Genomic DNA, 25,532 nt, shown 5'->3' on the forward strand with positions numbered 1-25,532 from the left:
TAGTTACGTTTCCTGTGATTTCAGGCTTCCCCCCACTGAACCTTAACTCTGCACTGTATTTGTGAATCTAGTTTGAGATGGGTGGGATGTGGGAAGGCATGTGGAAGCCACTTACACACTTTTGCTGCATTCCTGAATAGTACAGAACATTCCAGTATTTTAGAGATTGGAGGGGAGGGTACTCAGTAATAGATTGAGGGATCTTCAGACTCTTCTCAGAAGCTGGAGAAACACATTTGAATAGTTAGGTTGGGAGATCTTTGGGGCCAAAGACTTTGTTTGCCACGGTGCCTGAACCTTTTTGCATACAGAGCACAATATATATTGATCAAATGCATGAAGAAGTGAATTCGGCAGAAGTTTTCAATAGGAAGCATTTATTTTCATGTTTCCATTTGTCTATCTTTGACCTACTGATTTCGACTTGGGACACGGCAGTCTCTTCAAGAAGTCAGAATCTTTCACTTTTTTTTTTTCTAATGATTTATTCCTGTTACGTGTGTGTGCATGCACACCCTTTATAGACCATTCTGAAGTGTTATTTTAAAAAACAGATTTATTGAGATATAACTTACATAATATAAAAGGCACCCATTCAAAGTGTATAATGGGGTGGTTTCTAGTATATTCACCGAGCTGTGCAGCCGTCTTCACACAATGTCATTGGTGCCCGAAACATGCAATGTCACATGGAGCTTGTTGTCACAAAGATTCAGGCTCCAGTCCTTGTATCCACCACTTACAAGCTTGTGATCTTTGGCAGATTTCTCAAATTCTTGAGGCCTTGGTTTTTCCCAGCCATGGGATGATTTGTCACTCACAGGGTTGTTTGAGAAGAAATGTGGTGTTGGGTATCAGGCAGAGAGTGGCTACTCAGCAAACTGTGTTTCCCTCTGCTCCGTCACCCCTGTACCCTTCAGCTGCTGGATGTGCAGGATAGTTAGAGGGGACACAGGTGGCTCTGATGTGTGATATTCCTGAAGCACCTCTGTACCTCAGAAGCAGAGAGAAAGGCCCTAACGGGACAGTGCAACTCACCCAACAATCTGCCCATCAGCCTCAGGGCACCGCCCACTCGGCATGACGTCATCCCGGATGTCCTATTTCCCACCAATCAGCTGTCCTCACTCCTTTATTTTTCACAGTTTTATCTCAGTGGGTTCGACCTCCCTCTCAAAAACCCTCACTCCCACCTCCGCCATACCCACTCGGATTTCAATAAGTCATTGTCTTTTGTTTTCAGTGGTTTCTTTCCCCAAACTAATCCTTTCTGGAAGGTTCCCAACTCTGCATATTGTTCTTTGCAGTCATAAAATATTAATGTTAGAAAGAACCCTAGAGATCCTGTTCAACTCCTTTGTTAAGAGATAAAGAATTCGAGGTAACTTGGTGCCACGGTCAGCTGGTAGCTGCAGGTCAAGGTTAACCCCTGGGGCATTTCCAATAGTTCTGTGGAGTAAAGCAATGGGGCAGATACATTCTCCTGCCCCACTGACCTCAGGACCAGACTGCCATCTGAAGGTCTGAGTTCACACGTTGAGTCTACCTCCCGATCCTCTTTGTCTGTAACACAAGGATAAACCTGTGGTTGTTCGTGTTTGCTTTTAAGAGATCGGAAGTCTTGTCTTGTGTATCACAACAATGGTTATGATATTTATGTCATCAACATTGTTTGGAGAAAGTGGAAATAGAATTCATCCTGATGAGAATAGGCACATTTGGTCTAAATCTCATAATTTATTTGGGTTTCCCATTTCTTAGTGGAGACTGCTGACATTTTCCAGGCAGCTCTGTCTTCCGAGGGATCTAAACCCAGGGGATTTGGAGAGAATGTGTTCCCTGAAGTTACCCTGTGGCTAAATGGATGGTATAGTTAGGGAAGGTTTTGTCTCAAGACCTTGAGCATGATGGATGGAGAGGGTGGAGGGCAGAGAACCAGAAGACAACAGTAAAGGGAAGAGAAAAAAATTGGAGATGTCAGTAAGCCCCAGAATTTCTTTTAATTAATTTGTAGATCCATATATTAAAAAATCCAGGCCATAATTTCTGATGCAAGCCATTTAGAAGTAGCAAGAGAACTTTCTGCCGCTTTCTCTCTTCTCTCACTCACCTTCCCTCTTCCTCCTCCCACTAACCTCCCCTTCTCCTTCATGAACCCAACGCTAAGTCCTTAGAGTGCAGGGGGCTGCGTAGGTTACAAACTCAGCCCCCCAGACAAGCAAAGAGTCAAACTAGGTGTTTTCCATTCAAATCACTGTTAAGGGTCCTAATTTAAAATGAATAAAGCCTTTCAGCAGGCTCCACGGTTCCCTAAATCAATTTGATTTTGTGTAAACATTTATCTGTTTTGCACTTTTCCACCTACCACACCATTCATATAATGCCTTCACGAACATTAATGATTTCACCAGATACATTTTGGAGAAGGGAGTGGAGGTAGTCTAACACACACAGACCGCATTACATTGAGTCCAGTTGTGGCAAAACTTTCCAAAAATCAAGGAGTCAATGAGAAAAAGCACTCTATTCGGGTTTATTAGGGGAAAATGTAAATTGCAAATTGCCACTGGGAATGGTTGAGGGCCAGTGTGGTGTGGCGGTGGGGGCTATTGTTTAGAAACACACATGGGTGGGAAAAGGCAACGTTAGCGCGCAGTGTGAGCGTCCGCGGCTGACTCTGCTACCAGTGTTCAAATGGAGGGGATGTTTACCCTTCAGGAAATAAAATGTTTAATTCTGATGAGTGTTTACTTAAATAAAAGCAGTTCTCCTTTCTAACGCCCTCGGATGGCCTGGGCAGAGATGCCACTGCCCTTTAGAGAGCAGCAGCAGGTTGTGAATGTGAACCCTGTGGTCGGAGAGCCTCGCACATTTTCTCTGCCTTGTCCTTCCGCAGGTCTCTTCCATAAGACCCCAACACCTCCCGGGCACAGGAAGCAAAGCCCACCTCCCCCCCCAAAAAGATTGAAAGAGAGAAGGGAAAAGCAGATGTTATAAAATCATGAAAAAAATATTTAGCTGTTGCTTCCAAATTCACACTCAGCCTTATTCATGGGAGCATGTGGCCAAATGTTTCCAGCAAACAGAGTAAAAGAGGCTTGAATACAGAAAATACTCCGAAGAGCCAACTCCCCTTCTCCCCTCCTTTATCATTTACTGTTTATCTCCTCATCCGTTTTTTAAAGTGATAAATACATCTAATTGGAGAGCTAATTCTTTTGTGTGATTGTTAAACAAAAAAATAAAAATTAGAACATTGCGATGAGAGCGTTTCGCCAACCGTTGCTTTAGAATAGAATTTTTTGGAAACATTGTTGATTTCTACTTATTTTTGTTTGTAAATCCTGGGAAAAATGTATATCTTTTCCTTTAAAGTTCTAATTCAAGGCATGGATGTGAGAGTTCTGAAGGGACTTTGGGACTGCGGTAAAATTTCGTTGTCATAGTAACAGAAAGGGAAATAGGCCTCGCTCACCTGGGACTTCAACACTGCAAAAGCTGGATTTTTTTTTTTTTTTTTTTTTTTTAAGGAAAAGGACTCTGCAAGTGAAATAAATGAAAAACTTACTGTATTTTGAAACCAAATTTCAAACATTAACTAGGTGAATTGCTGGAAAGCCCACCTCTGCCATTTTTCTTGGTTAACCTAGTTGCCTGATGAAAGATGCCCAATTTTAACATTGCACAGATAGGTCATTTAAGAGAAAATATTGGCTTCAAGAAATACATCTGACAAATGCTAACCTCAGACCATGATTCTGTGCTTTTGTGTTTCTCTGGATCATCTATACATGATCTCAGAGGACATTCACACTTTTTATTAATCATAAAAACCCTGGCATATACCCGTACCCACAGACTTTGGAGAGTAACATACCATTTTCTGATTTCGTAAACATTGAGTATATCAGGCCACCTTCACGTATGAGCATGATGGTGTCTGGGGCCAGTGGAGAGCCACAGAGATGAGATGCTCTGGGATTCTGGGCCAGGTCCTGCCATTTTTAACCCTGGAGCAAGACTTTCTGTACAGCAGGGGTCACTGCTGCATTTGAAGCCTTCCCCCCCCCCCCCCCCCCAAAATGAATGCTCTAGAAACTCGGCTGGCCGATGTACAGACCAAAGCCCAGCTTGTGAACCACTTAACAATCCCCCGCAGTGATGGGGAAGGGGCGCTGGGCTGGAGATTGAAAACATCCAAATTTGCAAATTGCAGAGGGTCAGCAATGTTCCTTCGCAGACAGGGCAGGTTGAAATTCCCCAGATCTGAAATATAATCGCTTTCAAATCAAATCTAGTCGAATGCAGCTATAGTCTCCCTTAAAAGATGTTTACTGAAAAATGTAACATATTGCTTTCTCTTCACAGATTCTTTTTAAAATTTTTCCTCAAGTGCAATCAGAATTGTTTGAAAACAGCAGGAAACCCAAGGGACATGAGACGGTTTCAGGTAAGGGGCCCTGCAGATCTTTTCGTTAAATAAGTCATCCTGTTTTCTCTCTCCTTCTTACTCTTTTTCTTTAAAAATTATTATTCACTGCTACTCCTAACAATACAGAAGATAATGGTAAACGATGACCCTCAGCCACTAGCACTGAGAGTTTCTTCATCTTGTAGTGTTTAAGCTTTCTGCCCCCATTGCCAAAGCCCTATGGGGAGAGGCGCCAACCGGTGCTGGAGATTTGATTTTAAGCCCTCAGGCTGCCCACTGCACATACAGCTGCCCACAGCAGGAACCGCGTTCTTGATATTCATCCACCTTGGGATTTTTCAAAGCAGCTTCTCTGTATTTTCTGCAAGCAACAGCCCCCGTCTTCCCTTTTCCACCGATTAACTATTCAGTGGGCTCTCTCTGAGCCTTCTGGAAGGCAGTGGCCCAAGCAGTGTGGTCACTTTAAGATCTCAGCGTGACAACAAGACCCACGGGACAGTGACCCAGCTGCCTGGCAGTTAAATCTGCCACCGGTTTCATCACCCTTGCCACTGATGTACTGAGGAGACGAGCTAATAAAAACAGACTGAGGCAAAGAGTATCAGGCTAAAGACGAAGGCAAGAGCAGCTCCTCTGGTCCCCTTCCTTGAGCTTTGAAGGACCCGTATTTAATTCACCAAATGGCTTTCCTGCCACTCACACCTTGTGCTAGATATGCGGCACCTCCTTTTCCATAGAAAAATTAAAAACAGTTTAAACGATCACATGCAAGCTTGAGGCTTCAAAAAATAAATTCTCGCAGCCATGAGAGAGATGGGGATCCTTAGCCTCAAGTTTCAGGTGAGGGAAGTGAGTTTCTGAAAGGTTAAATGACTTGCCCCTTAACACAGTAAGTAGGTGGTAGAGTCGGGAGCCAGAGCTGGGAGGATTTCTTTGATCAAACTCTTTCCAGCAAACTACGAGCATGTGACACGTTGCAGCTGCTAGGTTTATGTTTTGGTGTTGTCTTCTTGAATTGATGAATAATTTTTTTTTTTTTTTTTTGAGACAGGGTCTCACTCTGTCCCTCAGGCTGGAAAGCAATGGTGAGATCTTAGCTTACTGCAACCTCTGCCTCCCGGGCTCAAGGGATTGTCATGCCTCAGCCTCCCAAATAGCTAGGACCACAGGCATGTGCCACCATGCCCAGCTAATTTTTGTATTTTTTGGTAGAGACAAGGTTTTGCCATGTTGCCCAGGTTGGTCTTGAACTCCTGACTTTGGGTGATCTGCCTGCCACGGCCTCTCAAAGTGCTGGGGTTACAGGTGTGAGCCACCATTTGTGACCGTGAATAATTTTTGAACAAGGAGTGTGACATTCATTTTTTATTGGACCCTACAAATTATGTAGCTGGTCCTGCCTGTCACTTGGAGAGCTTCCGTGGTTTGGCCACAATCAGACAGATGTTAAGGAGTAGAGCCATTCAAGAGTTAATAGGGGAGATGGCCATATACAAGGCTACTGAGAGTTACTTTGAAAAAAACTCTAATAGTATTTTTTAACCCCATCATGGCTGTCAATCTTGCTGTGTCAGGAACATTTTCCATCACAATACTCAACACTATTACCAAACTCCCCCAAAAAAGTTGGAGCCTTCCTTTCTCTTGGGCAGGCTCCTTCCCTACCTTTTTTTTTTTTTTTTTTTTTTTTTTTTTTTTTTTGTGATGTAGTCTCCCTCTGTCACCCAGGCTGGAGTGCTGTAGTGCAATGGCATGATTTTGGCTTACTGCAACCTTTGCCTCCTGGGTTCAAGCGATTTTCCTGCCTCAGGCTTCCGAGTAGCTGGTACTATAGGCACATGCCATCACGCTCAGCTCATTTTTCTATTTTTAGTAAAAACGAGGTTTTGTCACGTTGGCTAGGCTGGTCTCGAACTCCAGGCCTCACATGATCCGCCTGCCTTGGCCTTCCAAAGTGCTGGGATTACAGGTGTGAGCCACCGCTCCTGGCCCTGCTTTCTTGTGTGAAGACAAACACAAATAAAATCAGCCTTCTTGGGGGTCAAACAGGAACCTCGTGTATGGTGGAAGTTGGCTGTGCTCAGTATTCCAAACAGAAATGTAAATAATTTCCGTCCAAAAGAGAGTGAAATTCAAAAGAATTCCAAGTGCCTCCATGACCAAAGCTTAGCTTCATTTCCAGAAGATACAGAGGCAGGGAAAAGAGAGTTGGCAGTTTAGATTTTTGTTCCATTTTATTTTCTACCAGCACTTTCAAAGAGTTTTAAATTTGAAAATTTGAGGATACTCTCGCAAATGTTAAGAGGCTTCTATTATACTAGAATGCCTTTTCATCTTCTTTCTCCCAAATTTTATAAATATATTCACAAAGCAAATGCATATGAATATTTCCTCTACTTCTTCAGTTATTTACTTAAGTGGGGTTTTCATGGTGCCTGAGTTTCTCACTGGCATAGAATACATATTACTGATCTCAAAATGACATATAATTCTCATCCTATGTGAAAGTATTTGACTTTTGCAAAGACAAGGGTGAAAAGAATTGTTTAGACTTTGTGGATTCTATGATAGTCTTTTTCTTGGGTAGAGCTAAAGTCAATGGGTTTGCATTTTTATTGAGATAAAATTCATATGACATACAATTCACCATTTTAACCATTTAAAAGTATACAGTCCAGTGGTTTTTAGTACATTCACAGTGCTGTGCAACCAGCACCACTATCTAATTCCAGAACCTTCTATCACCCCAAGAAGAACTCTCACGTCTCTCATTTCCTGTTTCTCCCCATTTGCTGACAACCACTAATCTACGTTCTGTCTCTATGGGTTTGTCTATTTTGGAAATTTAATATAAATAGAATCATACAATATGTGGCTTTTTTTGTCTGTTTTTTTTCTCTTAGTATGTTTTCATAGTTCAACTATGTGATAGCACGTGTCAATACTTCATCCCTTTTTACAGCGGAATATTCATTCCCCTGTATGGATATATCACATTTTAGAATTTATTAGTCAGTGGACATTTGGATTGTCTTTGTTTTTTGGCTTTTACAAACAATGCCACTGTTAATATTTGTGTACAGTTTTGCTGTGTGAATATGTTTTTAATTCTCTTGGGTACATAACTAAAAACAGAATTTCTGGGTTATATGGTAACTCTTTCTTTAAGTTTTTGAGGAACTGCCAAACTGTTTTCCATAGTGGTTGTACCATTTTTCATTTCCACAAGTAATGTGTGAAGGTATGAATTCCTTGCCAACACTTGTGGTTTTCTGTTTCAAAAAAATTCTAGTCATCCTGTGGGTGTGAAGAGGTATCTCATTGTGGTTTTGATTTGCATTTCCTTAATCATTAGTGATTTTGAGCATCTTTTCATGTGCTTATTGCTCATTTGTATATCTTCTTTGGAGAAATGTCTATTTAACTCCTTTGCCCATATTTTGGTTGCATTATTTGTCTTTTTAATGTTGAGCTGTAAGAGTTCTTTATACATTCAGGATCCTGGCTCCTTCCCAGACATGTGATTTGAAAATATTTGCTCCTGTTCCATGAGTTGTCATTCACTTTCTTTATAGTGTTCTTTGATACACAAAAGAATTGGCAATTTTTATACTGTGTTCAGATTCTACTAAGGGTATAACCTTTAGTGAAAGGTCTCTCATATAGAGAAGGTTATTATGAAGAAAGACTTGGCTCTGTACTATCATAGTCAAGTAATAAACTTATTTCAGGTTTCAAATATGAAACAAAACCAGAGAGAGTGCATAATCCTGGTGGTGGGACAGTGATCTGAATGGATGGTGACTTTCAGAAATTCCTGGAATAGATGTCTCACTCAGAAGGACAAAGATAATCAGTTAAAACTATATACACAATTCCAGTTCTCTACTTTTGTGATATGATCAAACATAATACATTTAATATGCAGGATTCTTTTGTGAGGATTTGTTCTGAATAAAATAGAAATACAAAACATTTCTAACCAAATCCTGAACTGAATAATATTCTCCCTCTTCCTCCCCTTATCTCTCAAACACTGATGGAATCTGGATTGCTTTTACAAAAATCAGTGAGACCCCAAAATGGTTACATCAAGATCATTTTCAAGCTTGAACCAAATCCTCTCTTAAATTTCATTCAAGTATTAAATATTATAGGACATAAAAAATACTTAGTGAAATGCAAAGGGTTATAACCCTTTTAACCCTGGGTTTTCGCGCGCGCGCGTGTGTGTGTGTGTGTGTGTGTGTCCCAGATCCCTTTAAGAATCTGGTGAAAGCTGTAGTCTGCATCCCATCAAAATACAACATTTAAAGTTTTAATTAAAATTTCAGGGGTCTCCAGAACTTTTGAAACATCTCAAGCTTTCATAGACCCTAATCTAGAAAAATGAAATTCATTTAAAGCCCAATAGGCATCCTTCATGCAAGGTAACCTTTAACAATGGGGATCTGTCCACTCAGGACTTTTCCTGGTGATCTCTCATCCACTCTCTTGGCTTCAAATGCCCTCTGTTCCTGGATGATTTCCCTATCCATATTCTCAGATTTCTCCCTTCTTCAGAGCTGCAGGCATAGAGCTCCAGCTTCCTCCTGGGCATCTTCCCTGGATGACTAATGAGCACGTGTTCCAAACAGAACTCAGTGCTTGCTCCTTGATTCACTCCCTGCTCTTCCATTGTCAAAGCATTGCTTTCTCCTCCTAAGTATCTGTTAAATCCATCTCTCTCCTGAAAAGCTGCCATAACCCCTGTCTTTATCCCTTCCCTGTCTAACCCGTCCTCAGCACAAATGCCAGAGTAACCTTTCAAAATATGTCATAATGCTGGGCACAGTGGCTCACGCCTGTAATCCCAGCTCTTAGGAAGGCAGAGGCAGGAGGATAGCTTGAGCCCAGGATTCAAGACCTGCTTCTGGAACATAGCAGAACAAGGAAATAAAAAAATACAAACAAAATGTCTTGAGGATGCCACATCTATCCTGATGTGACTGCTTGCCTATATCAGAATATCTCATGAACCCCATAAATACACACATTGCTACATATCCATTAAAAATAAATATATACACCTACTAAAATGTGTCATGGATATCAGCTGTTCATAGACACAAAGCTTGCATTTGAAGAGGCAAGGCTGAGAAGATCGCTCGGCCTCTGACTACCCTGATAAACCTGCCATGCTTGTCCCAGAAGTTCTCATCTGCCTGCTGCTCACCACACACCCATCTCTGATCTCTGTTCTATCTAGAAAGCTTTCCATATGTTCACCCCTCTGCCTGAGAACTCTTCATCCCTCTCTAACTTGTGACTCCTTTTCTTGCTTTAAGGCTACACCTGAATGTCGCCACCTTAGCGATGCATTTTCTGACTCTGCTAAGTGGAGCTGTTGGTGCCTGGTCCGTGCCAACACACCCTTCCCTGTGGGCCCCACCCTACCAGTTACCACATCATCCTGCAGTTCTTGCTTGTCTCTCCAGTAGACTGTGTGCTGCTTGGGGGCAATCGATATGTTTTATTTATTTTTGTATTTATCGCCAATGTCTAGCATGATGGCAGGAATTCTGTAGGGCTCAACAGATTGCTATTAAATAAATTTGTAAGAGGGAAAAAGAAAAAAGGGAAAAAGAGAAAAGAACCTTAAGATTTCCAGGGCTCCCCGAGTATCTACATCCATGGGTCATGCATGCAGAAAATCACTTCTGCCCTCCTTGAAATGGAACAATTAGGTGAAACCCCAGATTAACAGCTCAGTGAAGGAAAGGAAAAGAAATGTATGTCTAGTTTAAGCTGACAGGCCTGTTAAGACATAATGAATCCCATTCTTTATTTCTTTCTGCTTGTGTGGGTGGAGAGCAGGCTGTTGTAAAATCCAAAGGAAAATTGAGCCAGGAAGAGGAAGGCAGGCACACTGTCATTCCCCACATTCAAATTCTAAAAATCACTGGGAGTTGACAATAATTTAGAGCTTATTGTTGCTAATTCACTGTCATAGAGAGGCTGACTGGGTCTGTTCCAAGTCATAGTGAAAACATGAAGGTACTCATTCATTTATTCATGCACCCAGCCAATATTACTAATGAAACTCTGTGTGCCAGGCACTATCTTAGGTGCTAGAGATATAGCAGAGGGAAAATCATAAAATTCCTGCCCTCGAGGGGCTTGCATCCTAGTTGAAGGATATAAAAATTAAATGAGTGGTTTGCATAGTTCAGGTCTGCTTCTCTGTGACATTCAGGTGACTTTCCTGGAAGCAGTGGGCTTCCGCATAGTGCCAGCTGTGGTTTGTGGTGCTTGCTGGAACTCAGCAGCTTGGTCAAGTATAGATGTTTGTGGAGCTAAATGATACCCACCATTATAGTAATAGCAAGTGTTGATGCTCTTGTCAATAGCTTTCTGAGCTTTCCACAGCATCACATGTTATAGGATACAAATGCCAGCAGATCTACTTGAGACTGGGAAGCTTAGAGGCCTGAATGCCAAGTTTTTACCCTCTGCCTCAAAAGGACTTCATTTTAAAAAGACATGATCACGGGGGTGTTCTCCATCCTATGGGCAGCGCCAGCTTGTACATTAGGTCATCCCAGACTTAGTAGCATTCTGGAATTGGTAACCTTGACACATCTCCAACCTCAAAATCATTAAAATCTTTTTTTTTTTTCCTGAAACAAGGTGTCACTCTTTTGCTCAAGCTGGAGTGCAGTGCTGCAATCTTGGCTCACTGGAACCTCTGCCTCTCCAGCACAAGCCATTCTCCCACCTCAGCCCTCTACCTAGCTAGGACTACGGGTGTGTGCCATCAGGCCTGGTTAATTTTTGTATTTTTTTTTTAATCAAGATGGGGTTTTACCATATTGCCCAGGCCAGTCTTGAACTCCTGAGATCAGGAGATTCACCCGCCTTGGCCTCTCAAAAGGCTGACATTACAGATTTGAGCCACCACATCCAGCCTAAATTATTTTTATTGATACATAATGTTTATAATCTTTATGGGGTATATATGATATTTTGTTACATGTATAGAATGTGTAATCATCAGGTCAGCATAGTTAGGATATCCATCAACATGTGAATTGATCATTTCTATATATTGTGAATATTTCAAGTCCTCTCTTCTAACTATTTTGAAACGTACGATACATTGTTGTTAACTGTAGTTGCCCCACTCTGCTATCAAATATTAGAACTTGTACCTTCTATCTAACTGTATGTTTGTACCCATTGTCCCACCTCTGTTCATCCTGCCAATTTTTTTTTTCTGAGTTGGAGTTTTGTTCTTGTTGCCCAGGCTGGAGTGCAATAGCTCAATCTTGGCTCACCACAATCTCCACCTCCCAGGTTCAAGCGATTCTCCTGCCTCAGCCTCCCAAGTAGCTGGGATTACAGGCATGCACCACCACGCCCAGCTAATTTTGTATTTTTAGAAGAGACTGGGATTCTCCATGTAGTCAGGCTTGTCCCCAACTCCTGACCTCAAGTAATCCACCTGCCTCAGCCACCCAAAGTGCTGGGATTACAGGTGTGAGCCACCATGCCCAGCCCATATCATTTTTACCAAACTTCACTCCAACCAACAGCTTGCTTGTAATTAAGATAAAGATGCTTACCTCCATTCACTGAACCTTTCTGGGGGACCGTTTGGCGACAGAAATTTACCCACTAAATTACTCTCTTTTTAGATTAGGTCCACAAGAATAATCATTTTTAATGTATAAAGTCACACTAGGGAGAGGACTGAGATACATGTGCAGGTCATGCCATCCTTGGCCTCAAGAGATATGTCAGTAGGTATGGAAGGACAGACATATTTCTTTTGCTTTCTTTTTTTAAAGACAGGGTCTCAGTCTGTCACTGAGGATGGAGTGCAGTGGTACAATATCGGTTCAAGGTAGCCTTGGTCTTTTGGACTGATGCAATTCCCCTGCTTCAGTTTCCCAAGTAGCTGGGACTACAGGTACATGCAACCACACCTGGCTAATTTTTGTATTTTTTGTAGACACGGGGTTTCACTGTGTTGCCCAGGCTGGTCTCTAACCCTTGGGCTCAAGCGATCCACCTGCCTTGGCTTCCCAAATTGTTGGGAAGACAGATGTGAGCCACCACACCTGGCCAGAGAGACACATTTCTAATGAAAGAAAAATCATTCCAGGAGTCAGGCGGGGAAGACATCAGTGCTGGGTTGGCTCTGTTGCACACAAGCCCAGTATGGGCCTGCTGGAAGTGCGTCTTGATGGGAATTTGAAGGGACCGAGGGAAGGGGTTGGAGTTTTGTGAAAACACACCTGGCATGTCTCACAGGACAATGAGAAAGCAAGAAAACACACACAGTAGGGGAGAGAAGGGAACCAAGGTCAGAAAGATCTGCCAGAGGGGAATGGAGAAAGGAAGAGAGGCCCCGTTGGGATTGACTGGCGTCCACAGGGTGGTTGGATCATGTGAGGGGCCTCGTGCCCGTCGCCGCAACATGCTGGATGCGACAAGTGCAGAAGAACGATGGGGAAATGAATGGCTCCAACAAAGACACCTCGTCCACACAGTTGGGCACGAGCCATTAGTCAGGTTTACTAAACGACAGGAGAGCAAAGGGCATGGCTACTCATGTCTTGGAACAGAGCCAAGCTCCATTCACCAACCCCTCGTGCTTTTTAAACCCCCAGCTCTTATATAAAACTTTTTAATGGCACCACCATCTATTTTTTTTAAATAAAAAATGTTGAATGTTTCTCTCACACCAGTTGAAGAGGGAAACGAGAGTTTAAATTAACTCCAAATGGTAAAAATTTAATACAGCTCCAGCTGCCTACAGGGTTCTTCAGTTCACATCTTTCAGTGTGAGAGCTGCTCCAGCTGCTCTGTGATTCATCTACCATTTGAAATTTGCAGTGCTACTGAGCAGCAGTTTTAAGGCACATAATGGAAATCACTTGACTTACAGCCTCTCTGATCAGCAGGTGAGTCCATTATCTGATGATAAAACAAACCAGATAGTCCAAGTTAAGAAATCATAATTAGGAAAAACAAAACCGTGGAAGGTCAGGATCTTTCTCTCAGTCCAATGCTATAAGCCTGGGGAGGGCTTTATGGAGTGACTCCAAGCTTTTCTCTGATGTTAGAAGCTTTGGCTGCCTCCATCCCTGAATGTTGGTCTCTTGAATGGGGACCAGAATCAGGGTGACAGAAATTGTGATCAACTCACCCAGGAAATGAGTTTTGACTTCTTTGTAAAAGAACAAGGTGAGAAATGAAAACCAGTAGTTTCCTGGGATATGTCAGACTTCAGTTAGCTGGAAACACAGTCTGAATGCTTTTTTTTTTTTTTGAGATGGAGTCTCGCTCTTTTGCCAGGCTGGAGTGCAGTGGCATGATCTCAGCTCATGGCAATCTCTGCTTCCCGGGTTCAAGTGATTCTCCTACCTCAGCCTCCTGAGTAGCTGGGACTATGGGTGCCCGCCACCACACACAGCTAATTTTTGTATTTTTAGTAGAGACGGGTTTTCACTATGTTGGCAAGGATGGTCTGGATCTCCGGACCTTGTGATCCACCCTCTTCAGCCTCCCAAAGTGCTGGGATTACAGGCATGAGCCACTGTGCCTGGCCAATGCTCAAATATTTTAAGGGACTCTAATTTGGACACAAACCTGTCCTGAACCCGTTCCAGGGCTAATGCAGAACTTCCTGGAAAGCGAAGTGTTCTCAGTCCTGCAATAAGAGTGCATGGTTCCTTGGCTGCTTCCAGGGCCTGTGTGCTCCTGATTTTTGATAGGCCACAGGTGATTCAGGTTGTCCCTGGGGCTAGAGCTTCGTAGACCAGAATGGCTGAGCCAAATAAAGAAGTGCATCAAATGTGTTATGGCTCCCTTGTGGCTTTCAAAACTTCAGCTCATAAAATATTGCCCTTGACCATAACCATCCGACTTGGCACAAATTTTAGATGAGAAAAGTAATGGGTTCAGTGGAATAAAATAAGGTAGGGTGGGAGTAGCAATTACGAGTGGCCTTTAAGATGAAGGGACATTTAGTATTGCAAAGCAGATGAGCAATCTTCACACTCCTCAATGACATGAAAAGCCCATTTTAAAAAAATATTGCCACTGGATTTCTCTGCATTTTTCAACTAGACATTTAAAAGCAAGCTCTATGAGATGCTTACTCTAAAGCCAAATTGGCCAAAATACACCAGCGGAGAGCTCCTGGGCATACTACTTCCTTTATGCCAATTAGAATTTTTTTTTAAGCCAGAAGAATCATCTCAGTAACCTCAAGTGGTGTAACTCATTTTTTCCCCCAGTTCTTCAAGCTCTGTTCTTAAATCTCACTTTCTTGATGAAAATGGCTGTGATTGCCTTCAGTTCACGCTGATTCTTCCCACCGTTTGACCCCTAGAGTACACAGTAGCCACGAAGTTCAATCTTCGATGACACATTAACATGCAGTAATATTTTCTGATTATGTCTAGTGTTTGCTATGCTTTGTCCACTGCAGGACAGACTCCTTCAGGCTGCGACAATGTTTTCTGTAAGCTTCCACTGCATGTAGCAGAGCCCCTAGGGGTCTAAGTCAATAATACCCAGTGATTGATAGAAACACAGTACTGTCTGGTTCCTTAAGAAAGTATCTTCTCTAGTTAAAATGAAAAAAATAAAATCGAACTATCTTTCAACCAGCAATCCTGTTACTGGGTATATACTCAAAGGAAAGGAAATTGTCCTACCCAAAAGACACACACATTTGTATGCTCATTGCTGCATTATTCACAATGAGAGACATAGAATCAACCTAGATGCTCATCAAGGGTGGATCAGATAAAGAAAATGTCGTACATAGACACCACAGAATACTATACAGCCACAAAAAAGAATGCAATCATGTCCTTTGCAGCAACATGAACACGGCTGGAGGCCATGATCCTAAACAAATTAATGCTGTAATAGAAAACCAAACACTGCATGTTCTCACTTGTAAGTGGAAACTAAGCATTGGGAACCCACCGACATAAAGATGGGGGTAATAGACACTAGGGGTTACTAGCAGGGAGAGAAAGGGAAGGAGGAAAGGGCTAAAAAACTACCTATTAGGGGCTGTGCTCACACCTGAATGACAGGATCATTTGTATCTCAGACCTCAGTGTTACACAGCATACCATGTAATAAACCTACACATATACTCCCTGAATTTAAAATGAAAGTTGAAACTATACAAGAAAAAAAATAGTAAAAAGCAAAATAGTTTAAAAAAATTATGTTTTGAAACTGAGTTAATTGACCAGTTTTGTGTAGTTTATATTCTTTTGTCATCAAGTATATCAGTTTATACTTGACAGAATTAAAAATATGTATTTTTTTTTAAAAAAAGAAAAGAACACATCTTCTCAGGAGTAATTCCATTAATGCCCAGTTCTCTCTGTGCTGGAGCAATCCAGAACCTCCCACATTTGTCTCTATGGTAGTCAACTCTGTGTTCTCCTGTCTGGGACTTGTTCCTTCACTGAACAGAAAATGTAGCCTTTGGGAATATGAAACAACAGTCATTGCTGAGAATTCTGGGAATTCCTTTTAAAGAAAATGACAAAATCCATGCTTGTGGGGTGGGTGTTTAAAGGTAATTTTGGAGACTCTGGAGTCCAGTAACAAATAAGAATCTGGGCTTTAAATCTGGCTTGAAAATGTGATGTGTGCCAAGAATAAAGTGGTGGTGGGGTGGGGTGGTGGCGGGGGACAAACTGCACTAGCCCATTTGTTTGTTGTTAGCCTGGGTTGAATGAATGGAGGTTTGGACAAAACTGTGTCATTCGATTCACCTTGTCCATGGTGAGAATTTGGCACTGTGTAAAAACCCAGTGTGTATTTCTGCTTGCAATATGGACTAGCGGCTGGGTAGCCTGCCATAGCCAGAAGTCTGTCTTGATTTTCTCTGTCCCTTTAATGGTTTCTATGTCCCTTTCCTCCTTCCACAGGTGGAAAATAAAACCCCACATAACAGTTATGCTTTGGGAAAGCTGAAATAACATATATGGCAACCGAACAGTTATAAGGGAAAAGCACATCACGAATTTAATTCCATTTCCAGATGTAAAATGTCATAAAGAATTTTTTTTTCCATTCTTGGCAAAATAACAGGAATTTCGAGATCATTTTATTTAGCCGAGTGTATGCGCATTCATAAGTATGGTATCAGAGTCTTCACCGTGGAGTGTGCTGTAAATGCTATGTGTTATAGCCTTTCTGAGATTAAACTACCGAAGGCCCCACATTCAGCTAGTAGGTGCATGATCCTCATCAGAAGGGTGGGGAACTGTGTCTGACTAATGGTAGAATTTGGTGTGTTTTCAAAGCAAGGTCTCTGGCCCATATGGGGAGGTTTCTAACCAGTGTAATTATTCTCTGGTGACTGCAGACATTGGAATTGTCGTGTGTTTCAAAGAGCAGATCATTTGGTCATTCCACACATTTTTCATTTTGACTTTTTCTTTTAGCCTCTTTGTATGAGACTTAGGGTCTTTGTAGGAACACCTGGGTAGGAGTTGAAAAAGCCTAGATGGGAGTAGTGCCCAACTGGCCATTCCTTTGACTTCTGTGATTCAACTAAATCATACAGTTAGAGCTTCGAGAGGGATAAGTACTTAAAACACACACAGACAGGTGATGTTTCAAAAAGCCAGGGCGTTTCAGAGTGAGGCATAAAAATAACCGGAGGGTGGGAATAAGTCAGTTTGGTAAAAGTCTCCATGGCGCATGCTATCATTCTGATAACTAAAGAAATAACTCCTCTATTGGAAAATTAGCTGTTCAGGCAGATTAGCAGATGTGTCCACCAGAAGGGTGACTCCCACAGTGGGCTTTTATGAGCAGGAAAGGGCTCCTTTACAACTCAGCTCCTGGTTTGTATAAATTATTGGAGTGAGGAACATGGGAGAACTTTTGGGTGATGAGAAGAAAAAAAGAATTTGAGAAAGCCGATCAGTTTTCTTGAGCGCTGGTAGGAGGCTGCTAACATATTTGTAGATTCTGTTTTTAAAACTTTCTTGTAATTTTCAAGGTAAGATACAGACTGTTTATTCATGTTTCTATTTCTGTATTACCAACTAACACTGCCGTATAATTAAATGATTTAAAATGGAACCTACCACTATCACTCTCCAATTGGTCTGTTTATTGAGTTGGTCTTACTGTAAACGAGAGATCACATCAAGGCAAAATCAGGAATGGCAGAAGGTAAAAACCAACTTTATTTAGAAAAACAGGCAAGCCATTTTAATCGATCCTGATTTTTCTCTCTTGGAAACTTGGCTTCAAGGTACTTTGTCCTAAATAAATTGATTGTTGCTTTTGTGTGGAAATGTATCAGTTGAGGAGAGCTATCATCTACCATGACTTAGTTTTCAAGTCTGCAGGCTTTCCTACCAGAGCTTTGAGCTATAATACAGATATATCAACTCTACGAAATAAATGAAAACTGTCATCAGTGTCAGCAGAAACTGGGGGTCTGTCCCACACAAATTATGGACATCTGTATTCCTAATTGGCATTCCTTAGGGCCATGCCAGCAGAATGGCAGTGCCAAGAGAGTCTGACAGCCTTAGAAAAGACGTGTGATCAGGTCTAGGTGACAGGAGACGATGAGGCATAGAAGTTCCTTTGTATGGAATACTCTCCATATGTTTGCTAATATAATGCTGGCGATTTTCAGTTTCAGGCACCTCCGAATGGCACCTTTTATCCATACTACATTTGCTTCTTTGAAAGCCGATCAGTGTATGATCTTAGATGAATAAGTGGTATTGATGGTTATATGATCAGAAGACCCTTGGCAGAGATGCATACAAATAGTTAACAAGGTAATGGTAAGAAATGTTGACCTTGATTTGTTTAGCTAAGATGTAAAGATTTTTGAAGGTCAAAGGTGTCCTTGTGTAGTGTTTTGGAGTCTAACTGTGCCTGACCCTCTAACATTAAGCTGCTGTGGCCTGCAGTTTTGAAGAGTGAAGCAAACCAGGGGGAAAACGAAAAGGGGGAGAGAACAGGAAATGGAGTGAGGTGTTTCAGGAAGTTGTCAGGGGTTGACTGATTGATTCCAGATGGGAAGGGTCAGCCTTCGTGACCCAGGAAATACTCACTAGGGGAAAGAAGTTGGCTTGTGGAAGGGGAAGGCCTGGGAGTGAGATGATGTTGGAATGTGCATTCCACTTCCTTTGGTCCTAAAACATTCAGAACTCTTAACTTCTGCAAATAGACGAATATCAGCATTGTCATTGTTCATCAGTAAACAGTAAAAGAACTTAATTTTGAAGTTTTGACTATATTACATCTATCTTCACCTGTATAATGTAGTTCATTCTTCCAGAAGTAAAGCAAATGTGTGTAAAAGTCAGTATTTAAGTGTGTATCTCTATGTGTAGAAACAACCACCAAACAGATCTCGTTTCTTGTTGTGGAGTTTATGAATTAAATCCATCGCATTTTGCAAATTCAGTTGAATAGGCAGGCTATTCCGGCTACCTCACCTTCTAAGATATTTGGAATATTAAAACCTGGAACTTGCCTCATGTCTATACGTACACATGCACACGCACATACATTTGGACATAATTTAAAATCTTGTAATAAATTTTGCAGACACTGACATAATTCAGGTTAATTCCCTAGCTGTCATGAGAGGCCAGCATGAGCCAGCAAGAGATTAAAATTTATTTCTATTGTTAATAGAAAATAATGAAGTGCATCTGAACCATCAGGGTATGTCATTCAGGAAATGTTCACTTTGGAACTAAGTCTCACTCCACCCAAATGGACGATGATGAAATCAGCTGGCTCATGAAATCCCCATATTTTGTGGCAGGAATGCATGGGGAGTATTAATGGACAGTATGACAAGGAGCTTGTGGAGTGAATTAAAGCAGCCTCAGAGAGAAGGCTCTTTACCTCCATGTAATCCTCAGACAGGGCCCACGTTCCCCTTAGCGTGCCTAGGACCGCTCATGAAGAATTAATGCCCATGGCTGGGTACAGTGGCTCATGCCTGTAATCCCAGCATTTTGGGAGGCTGAGACAGGCAGATCATCTGAGGTCAGGAGTTCTAGACCAGACTGGTTTAACATAGTGAAACCCAAAAAAATACAAAAATTAGCCAGGTGTGGTGGTGGGTACCTGAAATCTCAGCTACTTGGGAGGCTGAGGCAGGAGAATTGCTTGAACCCGGGAGGTGGAGGTTGTGGTCAGCTGAGATCAGGCCACTGCAGTGAACTTTAGCTGGGGTTATAGAGCAAGACTCTGTCTCCAAAAAAAAAAAAAAAGAATTATTATTCTTATTAAAGCTTAAAGTACCCTCTCCTTGTTTTCTGTTTTGTTTTTTTTCAGAGATGACAGTCACGTCTTTGAAAATGCATTCACACACACAATTTGTAAGAATAGTTTGATTCTTCTTTCTTCTCTTTCTCCTCCTGTTAATTTCGGAGGGTAGGCAATACAACCTTCATGTTCCTCTTAACCCTGTGACCATGAGGCTCTGCCTCTGTCTTTGACTGTGATGTGACCTTATATTTTGCTGAGATCACTTTGATAAGGATATGAGCACCGCAGGGAGTGATGGATGCTGCTGTCTTACGTTTGCCGCTGTGTGATAGGAACTTTCTGGAAGGACTTTTCCCAGATTCTAACCTGGTAACATGGACACAATTGAAAATAGACCTGGAGCTAGACAGGCTGCACCCCTGAATTGTGAGCAATTATATTGACAGTTGAGTTTCCTTTAAGTTTATTCTTTGAATCTCTGGACCCTGTCACATTATTACAAGCCCAGTGAATTATCTGTTGGGTTGGATGACTGAAATTCACTTATGTAAAATTTTGCATATATTACCATCATGTTCAACGTATGAGAGACTATGTGAGATGATTTGTGGACTCATGAGTTTTAGGGATTTTCCCAAAACTATTAAACTAAAAATATATAATAACTTAAAGGATGTCATTAAAAAAACTCTTTAGGGCAAAGAAAAAAATCAGAAGACTATTGCGTTGCTATTAGTGGGGGTAGGATGGACTGAGAAGGAACACAAGATAACTTTCTGGGGAGTTGGAAAGAGTCTACATCCTGATCATAGTGTGAATTGGACAGCTAAGATTTGTGCATTTCAATGCATGTAAATTTCACCTACAAAAAAACCCAAACCCGTGATTACTATCATTGTTGAGTAGGGGGTTGGGAGTGGGTGGTGGTATACAGTACCCCCCGCCCCCGCACTTCCGAGGTTTCACTTTCTGTGGTTTCAGTTACCCAAGGTACACTACGTTAAGATATGTTGAGAGAAAAAGAGAGAAACCACATTTATATACTTTTATTTCAACATCTTTTTATAATTTTATAATTATTATTGTCATTAATGTCTTATTGTGTCTCATTTATAAATTACACTTTGTCATAGATATGTACAGGAAAAAGCATAGTATATTATAAGGTTTGGTATTCTCTGAGATTTCAGGCATCCACTGGGGTTTTAGAGTGTAGATATCTTCGATAAGGGGTCTACTGTAGCTGAGATGAGAATGGCAGTATTTTGACAATTTTTGAAGCTGGGGGATTCATTATGCTATCCTGTTTCTTTTGTTTGCTTGAAATTATACATAATAAAAAGTTTTTTAAATGCTGCCTCATTCCTTCATATTAAGAGGTAAGGTAGGGCTGGGCACGATGGCTCACTTCTGTAATCCCAGCATTTTGGGCAGCCATGACGGGTGGATCACTTGAGGTCAGGAGTTCGAGACTAGCCTGGCCAATATGGTGAACCCCTGTCTCTACTAAAAACACAAAAATTAGCTGGGTGTGGTGGTGAGCCTCTGTAATCTCAGCTACTTGGGAGGCTGAAGCAAGAGAATTGTTTGAACCTGGGAGGTGGAGGTTGCAGTGAGATAATACTGCACTCCAGCCTGGGCAATAGAGTCTCCAAAAAAAAAAAAAAAAAAAAAAGAGAAGTAAGGCAGGATCAAGCCTTCTGCCCTCTATTTAATAAATAAGGAAGGACAATTACAAGTAGGGTATCAACCATTTTCATCTGGGACTGGATGGACAGAAAGAGTCAATTTTAAACACGACTCCTTATTTTGTAGCTATTTAGTGTCCTTCTTCAAAAGGTCTATACATGTGAGTGAATATGTATATAACAAATTCTTTTTTTTTTTTCTCAAAAAATAATAATAATGGCCATGCATAACTTATGTGAACTGAAAAGTTAGACCGACATCTAGGGTGGCTTGTCTCTGGGTCAAGTGAGTCGGTGGGAGGTCCACCCAGGTCCACTGTCTTCTGCCGTGCTTGGCCATCCTTTGCTGACATCCGCCTCTTTGAGCTGATCTGCAGTGCACATGCTGAAACTCAATTCAATACCAGTCTTTGTGCTACTTATTTTCTGTGTTAACTTTGATTCTCCAGCCAGAAAATCAACTCTTTTAGGTTAGGGACCATACCTTGTAACTGTCTGTACCTATCTCCTATCTGCCTCTTCCTAGGACCTCCCCCAGAGCTTAGACCATGGGAGAACCTCTGTGTGTGAGAAATGTCATCTGTCTTATGGGATGGTCATGCCCAGCATGGGCAAAGCAATCAGGACATGAACTCATCCCAGTTTGGTGCACACCAAGCACTGTGCTGGATGCTTTCCACGTATTACAGGTTGAGCATCCCTAATCTGAAAATCCAAAATCCAAAATGCTCCAATGAACATCTCCTTTGAGCATCGTATCAGTGCTCAAAAAGGTTTGGATTTTGGAGGATTTTTGGATTTCAGATTCTTGGACTAGGGATGTGTGCCTGTTTCTCATTATATCTCATTTCAGCACTGTGAGCTACACATTGTTATTTATGTCTTACAGATAAGAAAACCTGAGATTAGAAAAGGTTAAGTAATTTGTCTTTGGTTGCAAGTTAGAGGACAGCAGGCCTGGGATTTGAATTCAGTTCTCTCTGACTCCAAACCCATGTTCTCCCATCGCTCCACACTGATTAGATACTACACATACTATATTTTCAACACTGAATTATGGCAGCCTTATCTTCTCAGCAAAAGTCTAGGCATCCCTGCCACTGCTCTCTACTGGGCAGCAATACCACAGACAGTTCACCAGCCAGGATCTCAAAGCTGGGCATGATGTCAGGACCCATCTGAAGTGCAGGAAGCCATTCCTGAGCTTAGAAAGAAGTGACCTTCCTGCTGGTGTGTAGATCTCAGCTTCCACATGGCACACAACCAGCTTCCTATGGTGGAGGTTCCACTGGCAGTGGTGGTCCAGGTCTTTTAATAGAGAACCAGGTTTGTGGAACCAGCAGGCAGATGGTGTTTTCTCCACTTCATTACATTGGTGTGCCTTGAGCAAAAATAATTGACAATGCATGAGTCAAGGACAGCCACTTTTTCTATAAAGTTCTGAAGTAGTTACAGAAGGAGGAAACTCTGTTGAGTCCCAGGTTCTGTCCCATCTCCCATTTGCCATTTGGAAATGTGGCAAAATAGAATTTTGGTGCATTTGCTATGTTATGTGAAACTAATTCTACTGCCCCCCACCTTGCTCCTTTTTACTTTAAATATGCAGGTTGTGTTGTCAACAACAGTGAACGTGGATGGACATGTCCTGGCTGTTTCTGACAATATGTTTGTTCATAACAACTCCAAGCATGGACGGAGAGCAAGAAGACTCGACCCATCAGAAGGTAGGGCTGTCTCCACTCAGCATGGTAGACACATGATGTTCTCCAAGAATTTCCTTGTTCAAACTTCAGATTTACGTCTTGGAGTCAGAGTAGAGAAAGTACACAGAACCATGTGGGTTTTTTTTTTTTTTTTTTTAACGAAGTTGTAAACACGGACTCCAGCCTGCTCCATTGTAAGCCCCACATGTCTACCAGCCCATGCCAAGTCCTCATGCCTCCCAGCCTCTTCCATTCTGTTCTGTGTTTTCCTTTTTTGCGAGACGGGCATTTCAGGCAAATGTAGGCCTATGACATCTTAGTTAAACAGGAATGTTGCAGTGCCAGACATGTATGAGTAAGTGTCAGATGTGTCCTTAAACAGACTGTAGGCAAAACAAAACAATGTGAGGAATGAAACTGACACTAATTGATTTTTGTTTGCTTGGACAGGAAGAAATCATGGTCTGTTCTGGGTAGTTTTCCAAGTACATTAAAGTAATTAGAAATTCTGGTAACTGTTAAACTTCAAGTTGTCCAAAAAATTAAAGTATATCGATGAAGATAACTGACAAACCTGAGTAAATTCCATTTTAGTTATTCCCCTTCCCAACTCACTGGCGTACAACGACCTTATAATACACAATGTATGGTCAAATTAGGCTACTATTCTAGTGTGATGTTTTGCTCTATGCTACCCTCCAACCCCCACCTCCCACCCTAACTCAGCCCTGAAAATGTATCTTGTATCATTGTAAACAGGAATTAATGAACTGAAAGAAAATGATTGAATCAGTAAAGAATTTGGAGTGGTGTTAATTCTCCCACAGTGGGAACTGAAAGGGGAGAAGAAAATCCCAGAGTTCAGGACTAGGAACCCATCCAGTTTCTTTTGACTGATTGGATGTGATTGACTGGCTGTTCAAAGGGGGCTCATGTTTTTGGAGTCCTGCCAAAGTTCTCCTCTACCTTTGACCCTGTCAGCTTTGGAAATGGAGTGATGGATTGACTTTAGTTATGGCCTGAAAACCATATTGGGTTCCTGTTGGGTGTAAAATCCAGGGGCCTGGAGCATATGGAAGAAATGGGGAAAATCCTTCCTACAAAGTTAGGATGGCGGTTAGAAATTGTCTCTTGATAGAGCTGAAAAAAACCTTCAACTATAATAGATTTTGCTTTCTCCTTCTCTCTCTCTCTAGCCCATTAATGGGCCTTGTAAATCTTAACATCTTAGGGCAGAGGAGGTGGGGAGAGAAAGGGGATTTGCACATTTCCAGTGTGATCAACTTATAAAAATATGGACAAAAACAACAGAGGTTTTCAAACACCCTTTGCACAATTAGCTAAGTGTTTTACTTTTTCATACGTAATGGTCAGCTCATTAGGTTTTAATGACTCGGTGAAAACCAACAACCAATTAGGGAATGATGTCAAGTCAACAAATCTCAGCTTGAACTTCTCGGAATGACCAACAGCTTTCAAAGGCAGCCCATCCCCAAAACTCTAAACTTCAACCATACGCAAGTGTCCAGCCTTTGAATGCAAGGATTCTTTTTCTTATCTGTGGTGGGGGATAGCGTGGAAATTATGCATGGACCTTTTTTTTTCCTCATCACCTATCATTAGCATTAATGTATTTTATATGTGGCCCAAGACATTCTTCTTCTTGCAACATGCAGTGGGAAGCCAAAAAGTTGGACATCCATGAAAGAACAAACCTGACTTTTTCTTTCCTATCCTATTAGCTACACCCTGCATCAAAGCCATTAGCCCGAGTGAAGGCTGGACCACAGGAGGAGCCATGGTCATCATAATTGGGGACAACTTCTTTGATGGTCTCCAGGTGGTGTTTGGGACCATGCTTGTGTGGAGCGAGGTAGGCAGAGGCATCTTGCTTACTCTGATTTCCTTTGACCCAAAGATTATTTTGATCTGGGAAACTGGTCATTCCTAGAGCATCAGCGGCACAAACACCAAAGGTAAAAAAGCAGAGAAGTCACAATAATTCAGGCATAGGTTTCTTAATAAGTATCCACTGTAATATTATTTTAAATGGTGAAAAATTAGAAATCTAGAATTGTAAAGTGATGGGATATCATTCCACCATTAGAAAAGGTTTTGAAGGCCAGGCGCAGTGTTTCACACCTGTAATCCCAGCACTTTGGGAGGCTGACGCTGGACAATTACGAGGTCAGAAGTTAGAGACCAGCCTGACCAACATGGTGAAACCCCGTCTCTACTAAAAATACAAAAATTGGCCAGGCATGGTGGTGCACACCTGTAATCCAAGCTACTTGGGAGGCTGAGGCAGGAGAAATGCTTGAACCCAGGAGGCAGAGTGTGCAGTGAGCTGAGAACACACCACTGCACTCCAGCCTGGGCAACAGAGTGAGACTCCATCTCAAAAAATAAAGGTTGAAAAAATTC

At 41.7% G+C, this 25,532-nt stretch overlaps 1 protein-coding gene across 2 annotated transcripts in view; it reads left to right on the forward strand.

The window, feature by feature from the left end:
* EBF2 (EBF transcription factor 2) overlaps positions 1-25,532 on the forward strand; it is a 266,440-nt gene that overhangs the window by 196,584 nt on the left and 44,324 nt on the right. For both annotated transcript variants that reach the window (XM_054243728.2, XM_008979094.5), the window contains exons 7-9: positions 4,369-4,450; positions 23,012-23,129; positions 24,851-24,981. In XM_054243728.2, the coding sequence (XP_054099703.1) occupies positions 4,369-4,450; positions 23,012-23,129; positions 24,851-24,981 (331 nt within the window). The remainder of the gene's footprint in view (positions 1-4,368; positions 4,451-23,011; positions 23,130-24,850; positions 24,982-25,532) is intronic.

The sequence above is a fragment of the Callithrix jacchus genome, chromosome 13 (assembly GCF_049354715.1).
Source record: "Callithrix jacchus isolate 240 chromosome 13, calJac240_pri, whole genome shotgun sequence".
NCBI classification, from domain to species: Eukaryota; Metazoa; Chordata; class Mammalia; order Primates; family Cebidae; genus Callithrix; species Callithrix jacchus.